General features: G+C 43.5%; 1 protein-coding gene across 3 annotated transcripts in view; it reads right to left on the bottom strand.

The window, feature by feature from the left end:
- The window catches only part of SEC14L1 (SEC14 like lipid binding 1), a 55,026-nt gene that overhangs the window by 12,934 nt on the left and 29,416 nt on the right, over window positions 1-12,676 (bottom strand). For all 3 annotated transcript variants that reach the window (XM_046675184.1, XM_046675183.1, XM_046675185.1), the window contains 6 exons: window positions 6,687-6,836; window positions 6,436-6,567; window positions 5,028-5,156; window positions 3,977-4,208; window positions 2,585-2,694; window positions 945-1,134 (listed from right to left, as the gene is read on the bottom strand). In XM_046675184.1, coding sequence (XP_046531140.1) covers window positions 945-1,134; window positions 2,585-2,694; window positions 3,977-4,208; window positions 5,028-5,156; window positions 6,436-6,567; window positions 6,687-6,836 — 943 coding nt within the window. The remainder of the gene's footprint in view (window positions 1-944; window positions 1,135-2,584; window positions 2,695-3,976; window positions 4,209-5,027; window positions 5,157-6,435; window positions 6,568-6,686; window positions 6,837-12,676) is intronic.

Genomic DNA, 12,676 nt, shown 5'->3' with positions numbered 1-12,676 from the left:
TTTACACCTGCTGAGCCTGGCCTCCTAGGAGAATCCGGATCTAGACCTCTTCTACTTAAAGCAAAGGGTTTTGTGCCCCCAGATCTCGTTGAAAGGAAGATTTACAAAGAGTCTTTCCAAACATTTAATAAGATACATTTGTTAATGTCTTACTACTAAATTTTTTAATCTTTTGAGGGCTGGAAAGTGGAATAAATATATGCTTCTAGCAAAAGCTAATAAAGCTACAATTAATCTGATTAATCTGGAGAAGTGCACGAGATGCAGTCAGGGAGACAGACGAGCCAGAGCTGTTCAGTTCTGAAAGGACCTGCTCAGAGGCGGAAGGGGGCCCAGGATCTCTGCGGCCTCTCATTTGCGACTCCATTCCATCCACAGGGGAACTCTGGACAGGAGTGGCGAGGCCGTCTCTGACAGGCAGGCTTTCCTGCACAGCGTCTGCGTGCGGCGCTCCGAGCAAACCCGCTCCCGCAGCTCACTCTGCACGTTAGTCCATCGCTGTTCCTCACTTAGCTTTGGCTTCCTCCCCAAAACAGAGCTGAAGCTCTTCACCGTTTGATGTAGAAAACCTGGCTACACGTCTTTACAGACATGTCGGGGTTCAAGTCACTACACAGTTCCTCGACCAGCACTGTGCGACTGAAAAAACTCTGCCTTCAAAGTTTCGTTTCTTAAGTAAGTCAAAACAAGCTCCATCTAATAAGAAAGAAGTGAAGTAACCTGCCCGAGGGCAGCGTGTGCTGTGAGGAAGAAGCAAGCACAGTCTGCTCTGCAGGGCACTTCCCGGCGGGGTGTGGAGTGTGGCACTGGGGGGGTGACGAGACAAGGCACAGGTCAATTTGTTCAAGCTAGGAGATGGGAAGGACAATGCCCTCACGGAACCCCACTTAATTCTGAAGAAGGAGGTCTCTAAGCTTGTCTCGAATGCCACGTTCACACGGTACCTTTGTCGTGATGGTGCCAGCCACCCGCGTAGTAGTCCTGAAGGACCTGCGGAGGGTTCCAGGTGTCCAGAATGTAGTCCACCTGATGCTGCTTCCGCCAAGTCAAAGACTGACACATGACCTCTCTGGCTTTGTCGATGTTGAAGTCCCGGGCACGCAAGAACCGAAGAATATGCTCATCCTTCGGGATCTATTAAGAGAAAGAGATGTTTCTAAGCAATGCTAAAAGTTGCTAAGGGAAAAAAGCAAGTTACTAAGCGAGTAAGACTAAAACTTTAACTTCTTGTCAAGAGTGAGTTGCATTATACAACTTAAAACTAGCCGTTACCAGGAAAACCTCCCTTAACGCTTTAGAAAATCAGTATTAATCTAAATAATCTTTAGAGTATTCCGTTTTCGTTTCAATAGAGTGAAGGCATAATTTCTTCAACACCAAATGCTCCAATTCACTGTGCTGCTCTATGAGTTTTTATGATGCGCACTTTTCTGTACACGTTACACTTAAATAAAGAAAATGCAGAGAAGTGCAGCTGGTTTGGTGGCAGTGGTGATGTTGCTAACAGTCAGGAACTGTCTCCAGATCTCGCTATCAGCAGGATCTGGATCTCCGAATCCACAGGTCGGCTTCCCCGAGTAAAAACAAGGCCAAGACCATGTCTAAGTCCCATCTGGACCAGCTGTCTTCCTCACGGCCACAGGCTCACTAACACATGCCGCTGGGCCACGGGAGATGAGGAGAGAGTGGCAGAGGGAACCAGCTCACTACCCCACTCCTGCAGAAATAACTCGAGCACCGAGCAGGCATCATCCTCACTCAGAAAGGACTCCGTTATACAGAAGTGGTTAAGAAAGTGGGTTCTGGAACCAAACGGCCCCACCACTCACCAGGTATAAGACCTTGGGCATGTTACTCAACTTTTCCATGCCTCAGTTTACTCGTGTGTACCATAGCGGTAACAAAAATAGCACCCACCTCACTGGGCTGTTGGGAGCATTTAATAAAGAGCTTGAAACAATGTCTAGTACATGGCAAGTGCACAAGAAATGATAACTATTATTACAGTGGCTGTTTTCTCAATAATTGATACTAACAGTCCTTGGACATTTGCACTGTAGTAACTAACAGCGACACAAGGAGACAGCAGGCCAACAACAGGCAAGGCCCAGCTTCCCTTTACTCAGTAATACCAGTAACAAGCTAGACACAGAAATCTGCCTCTGCTCGCTTTCAGTCCCCCATTAGGATGAGGCTTATTACAAAAATCTAATTCTTTATGATGCTAAAATTTACCAAAAACCTCAGAATCAAAGCTCAAACATTTCTAATCTCTACGTATCTGTGAACTCTTTCCAAATCTTCTGAAAATTACAATGGATGAATACTTGGAACATACTGTTGCTGTGTAAATTGACATGTAATTGTTTTAAGTGAGACCATTCTCTGTAAAACCCAGAAAAATACAGCTAATTACACAGAGAAAGGCCACAGGGGACTCGCACGCCACACAATGACACAAAGTCAAGGACTTCACACTCCCAGCTACGGCTGCTGGGAGCACTGACTCTCAGTAACTACGGCCGGAGTCAGGGGTGCAGGGTTTCCCAGACAGCGTCCATACACGCGAGGCGCCAACTCTCACCTTCCCCTTGTGGGTTTCCTGGAGCCACTGGCGGAGCCGGATCAGGCAGCTCTCCTGCAGCGGGGTCAAGTCACCCAGGTATCTCTTAATGTAGTCCGCATCCAGTTTGTCTGGAACATAAGTCACGTGAAACCGTTTACAACCAAGGACACTGGAACTTGAAGCATTCCGCAGTCCTGCCCGGCGCAGCTCACGTGTGGCCCTGGAGTCTCAGAGGCGAATGAAACCGCAGGGACGGCAGATTCAAACCAGCCGCCAGGGAGAAGCTCAGCGCCAGTCTCTAAAATCAAACCAGTGACCAGGCCACAGTAAACTTGCTGCTTCAACGACCTCTCCCCGATTACCATCGGGCCACTTCCAGCTGCAAATCTCAATAGTAGTCACAATAGTAACAGATACTGACTGACTTTTAATTCAAAGTTACATAAAGAGGCCTTACATGATCTAAAACCATGAAATAAAACAAACAAGTGGATCTAACCTTATTACGAACAGAGCCACTGTGTTCAAGAATATAACAAATCTTTTTCAAGACACGGTAACATAAACTGGAAGAATGTGATAAATTAAGTACAGCAAAGAAAAATTCATGATGTGAAAAATAAAACGCATCCTCAGTCCAATTAAAATATCTGCCATCTGCCACCTCTTGAAAGCTAACAAATGGCATAGTTCAGCCGCAGAGAAGAATGTATGGGAAGATAAATACTGATGGTTTAACAAAACTTCTGAGTGGTAGAATTCTCTGTGTTTTCTTATTTTTCTGCCTTCTGAACTTGGTACAGTGGGCAATACTCTTAGAAATAACAAAGTTGTGTGTGTGTGTGTGTAACACGCATGAAAGGCAGCAAAGCACAGTGGCTGAAAGCAGAAACTGGAGCCAGCGGCACAGGCTTAATCCCAGCCCTGCCACCTACTAGCTATATGACTCTATCTATGCAAGTTACTCAATTTCTCATGTTAACTCATGTATAAAATGAGAATAATCACCAGGTTCTACCTAAAAGGAACCACTATTAAGTGACCCAATATTCATCAAGTGCTTGGCACACAGTAAGCAGCGAAAGTGATGACAACATAATTGTTAAAAGGACTAGCTGCTAATTTACATTCACTAAAGACGTCAACTAAAATAAATGAAAAATATTTCCTCATCTAAGTAAAGGCATAACTGGATGTAACTCATCCTGCCCATTAAAAAAGAAAATTCTAAGTTTCTTCATTCTAAGAAAAAAGATAAAATGAGTGTGGTACATAAACTAGAGGAAAAGGGACAGTAACGAGACCCGTTTTTTTTACTTAACATCTAAACATCCTCAGGAAACAAGGACAGTAGAGTAAGCAGAGTGGAGACGACTCCACGTAACCCACTGGTCTTGCTCTCAGACCCACCATCAGGGGTGCCCGCCGCGGGCTCAGGCACCCCACTCGGGTGACCAGGGGTCTCACTGCTCAGCCCTTCCTTTAGAGCAGCGTCTGGGACGACAGCTGACGCCACTGCTTGTTTCTTGCACGACGCAGATGTCTCTGAAGAGGGAGCAATGGAAGGTGGTGTCCAACGGGGCACAAATGTTACGCCTTCTTCTTCCAACTGACGAAGATAGTATTCAATTATTTCCTTTCCCTTTAAAACAAAACCAGTTTCAAGGTTAGTATATACTCAACATTCAAACTATTCATGCTTCATGGGTTTTTAAAACACTAATAAAAACTGAATTGCTATGGAATAAATAGGAAAAAGAAAACCCAAAAGCCTTTGTTTTTTGTTTTACATAATTATTCTACTTCTTCTCCAGAGGTCTAGGAAATACATCTAAAGAGAGGGAACTTTTTACACGACTAATTAAAAGCACTGATTTACCACACCTGTACTCAGTATGTGCTTTGTGCCTCAATCCAAATTCTTTCCAGTACCATTTAAAACAAGCCTTCAAAAAAAGCACTCCATAATGCCATACTGATACATTTCAAAACCAAAATTCCACAACAATGAGTAGCAGCATAAACACGAGAAAGTAAGTTTCCATGGATGATGAAGCTAACCACCCAAGGGCTGGGGAGCCCTGAGAGATGAACTGGCTGGCACCTCTCCAGCACCGCACTGCCTCCCACCAGCAGACCCTGAGCTGGCACCCGGGGGTGCTGTAAGCCCCCTGCTCCTGCCTCCCTGCAACTTTGACCTTTCCCAGCACTGCCAAGCAGAGAAGGCCACAGCCAGAGGCTACACACTCCTCCCGACCTCCCCTGGCAACCAGCACTGCCTGAATCCCCACCTATCCTTTCCACTCCCTGGGATGTAAGTCACGGGGAAAAGTCTTATTCCTCTTCAAGAAATGACTGGGAGCCCTGAAGAACCCATTCTCAGCCTTCTGAAAAGACTGCCAGCTCAGGTCATCTGAAACTCCTGCCCACCCTTTTCCATAAAATTCCAAGGCAGACTCACTTTTTTAATGTTGCTGGTATACTGCTTCATAGCAATTTTTTCCACTGTACTTTCAAAACCAAAGAAAGATTTAATATCTAAACTTGCAGACTGTTCAAAACAGGTCCAATCTTCATTTTCCGGGTGAACCTGCAGATGAACGAGAAAGCATTCCTTTAACTATACTGACACTGGAGAATATCATTTGTCTGCTCCTCAATCAACTGGTAACCAGAAAAAACACTTATTTTACTAATAATGTTATTACCATGAAAACACCAGATGGAAAAATTACACAGGTTCAAAATCATGAAGAACCAAGTAATATTTCTAAAATATCCCAAAAATGACTATTAAAAGGAGAGCTTCCTTTTCATTCTTGGTTCCTTCATTCATTCACCATATTTACTGAGCAGTATTCTCCACCATGAATAAAACAAAGATCCTTGCCTTGTGAAGCTTATAGTCTAGCAAGGAGAGATAGACAACTAGCCATAAACATAACAAGTAATAAATTATATCGTTGTCAGAAGCTAAGTGCTATGGAAAAAAGAAAAGCTAGAGAACAATTCAAAGGATTAGAGGGCAGGCTGCAGAATGAAGCAGGGTGTTCCGGGCTGGCTTCATGAAGAAAGGGAGAGCTGAGCAAAGCCTGAAGGAGGTGAGGGCGGGAGTCAAGCTGAGACCTGGTGACAACGTGATCCTGGCCGAGGGAGCCCCTGGAGCAAAGGGCCTCAGGGGAAGCCTGGCCGCGAGATGCAGGAACAGCAAGAAGGTGGGCGGCTTGTGCACAAGGAAGCAGGACAGCTGAGGCATGATTAAGAGGCAACGCAGGGCCCTGTAAGCCACTGTAAGGCTTCTGGGCTTTCCCTTCGAGTGAAAGGCAGAGACACGGCAGGTTTTTGAGCCCAGAAAAAGTATGACATGGTCTGACACATTTAAATGGATCACTGTGGATTCAGTGTCGAGGATATACTGTAGGAGGGGAAAGGTAGAAGCCGAGTCTATTAGGTTATTCTAATAATCTGGTAGGAGAAGTCCTGAAACAGGGTGGTAAGCAGTGAGGATGGTGGGGCAGAAAGATATACTCGGCTCTCATCTTAGATGTACACAGTATCTTGGGTCCTTCAATATATATCTCTAAAGTGTTAGAGTGGGGCCAGAAAACATGCAGCATATTAAAGTAATGTTAACAAATAAATCAAGGCATCACTTGGCTACCGTGACGGCTCCAACAATGCAATCCGTTCTGCAGTAAACCACACCTACTACCCTACGGATCCCACTAATCGGAAACAAACGACAATATTTGAGGAAGAACTGCCGTCTAAGGCAAAGAAATGCACTGTTTAAAGAGATGGCCAAACAATTCTTGGAAGCTGTACGTTCGCATGCTCACGGGCCTCCCGCGGCCTGCTGGATTACTCACGGTGTAGCAGCAATGCTCGTTAATGATGACTCGATTAGAAAACGTTTCATTGTGGGCCTCAATGTGCAAAGTACGTTCTCGGTAATTCAGTGAGTTTTTCTGGACAAAGTAAACATAATCAACTCCTGCAATCTTTAAAAAAGAAATAAAGAGAAAAAGGGTTGATTAATAACACCCAATGGTAACAGAAGCTGCAAGCATCAATTCACTTTGGTTTTGGGGATTGCCTCCAAAATGTGCTTTCCAGTTACCTTTTTCAACAGTCTAGGTGCATCTATATCCAGTTTGCAGCGCCTTTCTATGACATGAATAGCCCCATCTTCACTCTTGAATTCACTCACAGTGTCACTGTCCACAAACATCGGAATCAAAGGACACGTAGGGAACCTCCTTTCATAGGCCTGTGAACCAATTTTTAGAAAGAGGAATTGAACAAAGATGCAACCTGAACAGTTTGTCATTGATAATCCCCCTGGAACAGAATTATCTCTTAAGACATGTCAACATGTTACATCACGGCTATCTCTGTCTTTATAGCGTAAGCTTTCATTGAAAAAGAAATTCGATGTTCATGGATTAGAAGACCCAACATAGTAAAGATGTCAATTCTCTCTATATGGATATAGAGGTTTAACATAATATCAAAATCCAAGCAAAACTTTTTTGTATCTATAAACAAGGTTATTTGAAAATTTATATGGAAAGGCAAAAGAACTAAAATAGCTAACACAACTTCGAAAAAGAAGAGTGAAGAGGGAGGAGTCACTCTATCCAGTAGTGAGGGTTACTTTACAGCTACAGCAATCAACACTGTGCGGGAGAAGGAGAGACACAGATCCATGGACAGAGCAGAGAGCCATAAATTGACCCACGCAAAGATGCACAATTGATTTTTGACAAAGACGCAAAAGCAATTCAATGGAGGAAGAATAGCCTCTTCAAGAAATATTACTGAAGAAACTGCTCGTCCATGGGTAAAAAATGGACCGCAACCAAAACCCCACACTTCATATAAAAATTAACCCAAAATGGATCACAGACAAATATTTTTGTAACATTCTTGAAATGACAAAATTATAGAAATGGTGAACAGATTAGCGGTTACCACGGGTTAAGGAAGGGGTGGGGGCAGGAGGAAAGTAGGGGTGGCTATAACAGGGCAACGAGAGACACTCCAGAACTGTTCAATATCTTGACAGCATCAATGTCGATATCCTGGTTGTGATGAGGTGCCATACTTTCCCAAGACGCTACCATCGGGGGAAAACGGACAAAGAACACATGGGAACGCTCCGTATTATTCCTTGTGAATAACATTTTATTAACATATTGTGAATCTACAATTATCTTAAAATAAAAAACTTAAAAAAAGACTTGCTAGAGAATTCATCAAACTTTTAGAAAATGCATTTGGGCACTAGATCTAGTTTACTCTGCAGCAACTGTGAAGATTACTGAACTAATTTCTGGATTCGCATTCAAGCCTATGTGATCCGATGGCTCACAGGTGCATGTGAAGAGGAAACCCCAGGACACAGCACGACAAGTGTCTGGGCTGGAAGAAAGAACCTGAAGAAGGAAGCCCAGGGCATGCTTCCAAGTTCTGCCCTCGGTGTAAGGAGACGATGCCCATGCTGGACAGACAGACGCCACTCCTCTACTAGGGTGTACTAAAGATGGGGGGACGGGAACTCCGACTTCCCCTCTTAAATTAATCATAACCAAACATACATTCAAGGCAGAAATTTATGGTGTTAAAAAGATCAGTGAAAATGGCCCAGACTGCTCTGATTTTACCTCTAACGAGGTGCAAGCAGTTTCAGAGTACCATCACACTAAGAAACCCTGCCTTTCCTGGAGAAGTTTCCTGATGTTCCCCTTGAAAGGTCTGACCATCTGAAGATAAGTAATACTCAAACCACAAGAGCTGCCATGGAAGAGCCCAGAAGGCACCAGAACAACATACTAATTCCTCCACTCAGGATTCTCACTACCATTCCATTCCATTCCATTCCAAGTCATTCTCAGTTTTCTGGTATGTATCTCACTCTCTCGCCATCACATTACAAGGTTACATTAATCTGAAAAATTTATGCTGTGCTCCTGCTATCTATATATTTATAAGGTACCGGGCAAGGCAATATGGGAGGGAGGGAGGAAGGGGAAGATGAATCAGACAGTTCAGGAAGGAAAGTCAGGGAAATACGTGAGAGTGTCCTACTATACAGGCTTAAGGAGAGAGAGAACACACTCAGCTTGGAGGCAGGGCGGTTTGGGAGGGCTTCATGGGAAAGCAGGCATTCACCCGAGGCCTCAAGGAGTGGGGAAATCTGTTTGTAGTCAGTGATGAGGGGAGAGGACTTCCGGGAAAGAGAACCCAGGACTGTGACTGTGAGGAAACCTCGGGGTGCGAGCAGGGACCCACAGCTTATCGTAGGGCAGGGAAATGGCAGCCTGCAGTGGCACTGTGACAAGGCATGTCCCTGCTGAGCACCGACCATGTAGCCAGGCCCCAAGGGCGTGGAGAACCAAGACCAACAGAAGGCCCTGCCCTCCTGGAGCTGACCTATTCAGCAGGCGGATGGGGACGAAGGGAACTCCGCCCTGTGACTGGAGTCACGTTTTCAGAAAATTCCTCTTAGAGTAATGCACAGGATGGTCTGGAAGGGAGGCAAAGCCCACATGTGGAACAATTCTATTTGCTTTTAAACGTTTTTACTTGGGAGTTGAAAATATACTTTTCATGTTTATCTACTCCCCTCAAATATACTCTGAATCCAATTACTGCTATAATCTTGCTAAACCACACAATATTTGTCTCAATGCATTTTATAATAAACACTTAACAAGTTTATTTAACTGCTCAGATCATACCACAGATAAGTCTCAGTGAGGCCCTAAAATTTGTTAGCATTAAATACTGCACAAGTGAACAATTCTAGACAAAAAAGACTATCATTTGCTCTACACACTGACACCGGAAAACATCGAAACTGACTTTTAAATTGTACTACGTTAAAAAAAAAAACTGGCTTTGTACATTCCAGCAGTATGAAGCGCCAAGACATTGAGAATACAAGGGCTTCAAACAAAACAGTTTTTTTAAGTCCCACAAAGGGTAGAGTAAGCACTCACAGGAAACAATCTCAGCTAGGGTCTCTCCCATTTAAGTACCTATTAGGTCATTTTCAAAATACCCACAACGTCCTTTTAATTCTTGAAATAGAGTTGTCAGCTTAAGGCATTACCCGCACAGCCTAGCCTTGAATTTCGAACAGAGTGAAAACTTTCCATTCCCTGTAAAGTGATCCGCCCACGCAGACTCCCATTTGCACAGACGTTCACTGTCACCTTGGGAGGCCCCAACCACTTGGCGTTTACGGTATCCAGGCTAACGAGCAACTAACAGGGAATCATATGTTCTTCTCTAAAGCTCTGTTGGTCTAACAGTGGTGAGTAAGCATCGACCTTTTTCCCTCCACGTCCCCTTCTCCTCTGCCACCTGCCACCACAGGCATCACTCAGCCACAGGGCAGAGACCAAGTCCTACTTCTCTTTGTATCCACAGGAGAATAAGGACCTTATCCAATGTCTAAAACAAAGCTGCCATTCAATACACATTTTTTGAATTATGGAATAAAAGCTTACTAAATAAACCAATGAATCCAACATTTTCTTTCTGTGCTCACTTACCTCGGCCTGTCTTTCAGAGATGGGTAGCAGTTAATGAATTCTGCATACTGTTAGCACACAAAACTCTAACTTTCTGGAGGGTTACAGAAAAGGAAGACTGCAAAAAGTTGACATAACTCTAGTCTCTGAAATTGTTTATAAATACCATACCATAGTTTTCCAGCATGAACTACAACCTATAAAGTTTCTACAGTCTCTGAAACACAGACACATTCCAATTTTATTAAAAACACTGATACATGTCCTAGCTCTATCCATAAGAAGGGCCTAGAAGCAATGACACCTCAGTATCAAGGAGCAAACTTGGCATCCAGATCTTGGTTTCTAAATACCATTCCCTACTAAAAAGGAATCCATGCTCCTTGGAGAAATGGCTGATTACAAGTCTGGAGCAAGGAAAGGTCAAGAGGAGTCTGAAGCATTCTCACCAGAAGTCAAGGAAGTGCTCAGTGACTGATGCGGACATGTCAAAAGAACATAGGAGGGGTTGGTCTGGTGGCGCGGCAGTTAACCGCACGTGTTCCACATCGGCAGCCCGGGTTTGCCGGTTCGGATTCCGGGTGCAGACATGGCACTGCTTGGCAAACCGTGCTGTGGTAGGCTTCCCACATATAAAGTAGAGAAAGATGGGCATGCATGTTAGCTCAGGGCCAGTCTTCCTCAGCAAAAAGAGGATTGGCAGATGTTAGCTCAGTGCTAATCTCCCCCCCCCCCCCCCCAAAAAAAGAACATAGGAACCAGCCTGAAGGGGTTCCACTTGCCAATTCTGGGATAATCTGAGCACCAGAAGGAAAAAGGATGTTAAAGCATAATAAACCATACAGTGATACTCAAGAAAAATGGGCAGGGGAGGAAATTTTACAGAAAAACATCACCTAATAACGACAAGAAGGAAGGACAGGCTTAGAAAATCACCGTTCTGCAAGCATGAAGTACAATGACCAGTCCAGGCAAGGATCATCAGTGGATGCTATTGAAAGGTGGCTGCTGGAAGAGATATCACAGCCTTAAATAGATTACTGCAGATTATTAGTTACAAAGGGACAAAGGTGCCTTTATAATGGGAAGATCTAGTAGTCATCAAATGGTTAATCAAATGACGGAACTCAGGACCAAAAATGGGACAATCTGACAATCTGACGTGACGCAATGGAAGCATACACAACTATGCAGTCCTCATAACAAAAACGGTGAAGCTGAAGTTAAGCACAAAGAAACAATCAGACAAATCCAAATTATGGAACATTCTACAAAACAAACAAGCTGGACTCAAAAAAGAAAAAACGTCAGTGTCTTGAAAGATGAACCAAAAAAGCAGGCAACTGTCTAGAGTAAAGGCAACTAAAGAGACAGGACTATCAAATGCAATGCTGCATGAGCTCTTGGATTAGAATAAAAAGAGCTCTAAAGAATATTTAAGGAAATGTGACCACGCATTACACACTAAATATTATTCTATCAGTGTTAAATTTCTTGGGTATGATAATGATAGTTATGTAGGAGAATATCTATTCTTAGGCAATACATACTTCAGTATTTAGGGCAAAAGTGTTATGATATATGCAGCTTACTTTTAAATGGTTCTGCAAAAAAAATGGTGTGTGTGTGTGTGAAAGAGATAAAGCAAATTTGTTAATTTATCTAGGTGAAATGTATACAGTTGCGTTCACTACACTTTATCAACTTTTTTAAAAATGGAAATTTCTCAAAAGAAGCAGCTGGGAAAAATATTAGTATTTCCTACCAGTTACTAAGGTAACTTTGGCGGGAAAAGTCCCCATGTAAACTAATAGTGCTTTTACACATAACTGATTAAATACGACATTGTCACATTTTACACACGAAAACTAATACAAATTTTAGGTTTGCCCAAAGCTCTGGCCCCAGTTTGTGGCCAGGTATGCAACGGGGACCCGCGCCTTCTCAGAGGGGCTTCCTGCCCAGCTCCAGCTCACCGCAGCTCAGAGGAGATGCGGGCCCAGAGAGCGCAAGCTTCTGGTTTTTCAAGAGAAGCCAGCAATCTGGATTTTTATGTGAAGTGGCCCTATTTTTAAAACCCTGTTTGAGCTGAAGAGCCCACATTAGCAAGCCTTCAATTTTTATCTCTACACCAAGAAATCTCTATGAGAGAACTGAGGAAGACCCGCGTTTCAACCCTCACCAGGTTCAAATCACTGTCAGAAGAGCAGCAGCAATTTCCAAAGGTCTGCTTATTTTTTTGCAAACTATCTGCAATATTATCAAGTCATTTCCTAATCATATTCAACATTTATCAAATACAAACATCAAGAAAGACTGAATGAAATTAACTCTTCCAGAAGTAATTTCTTCAGCGAGATAGAAATGTTCTTTGATGTCTCTTCTTAAAAGGAAAAATTACTTTTGCAAGAGAAATAACCATGTGATCATTTGTTCCTTCTTTTTATTTAACACAGCAAGTGTTTCCATAATGAGAACAAAATAAGGGCCTCATCCACTTGCCCCAAGAAGAAAGCTCCTTCCGGGTAGCTCAGTTTCCTCCACCTCCTCACACCCGCTCCTCCTCCAC

Source organism: Equus quagga, chromosome 11, assembly GCF_021613505.1.
Source record: "Equus quagga isolate Etosha38 chromosome 11, UCLA_HA_Equagga_1.0, whole genome shotgun sequence".
Taxonomy (NCBI): Eukaryota; Metazoa; Chordata; class Mammalia; order Perissodactyla; family Equidae; genus Equus; species Equus quagga.
The sequence above is the reverse complement of the archived record's forward strand: the minus strand, read 5'-3'. Positions and strand labels throughout refer to the sequence as shown.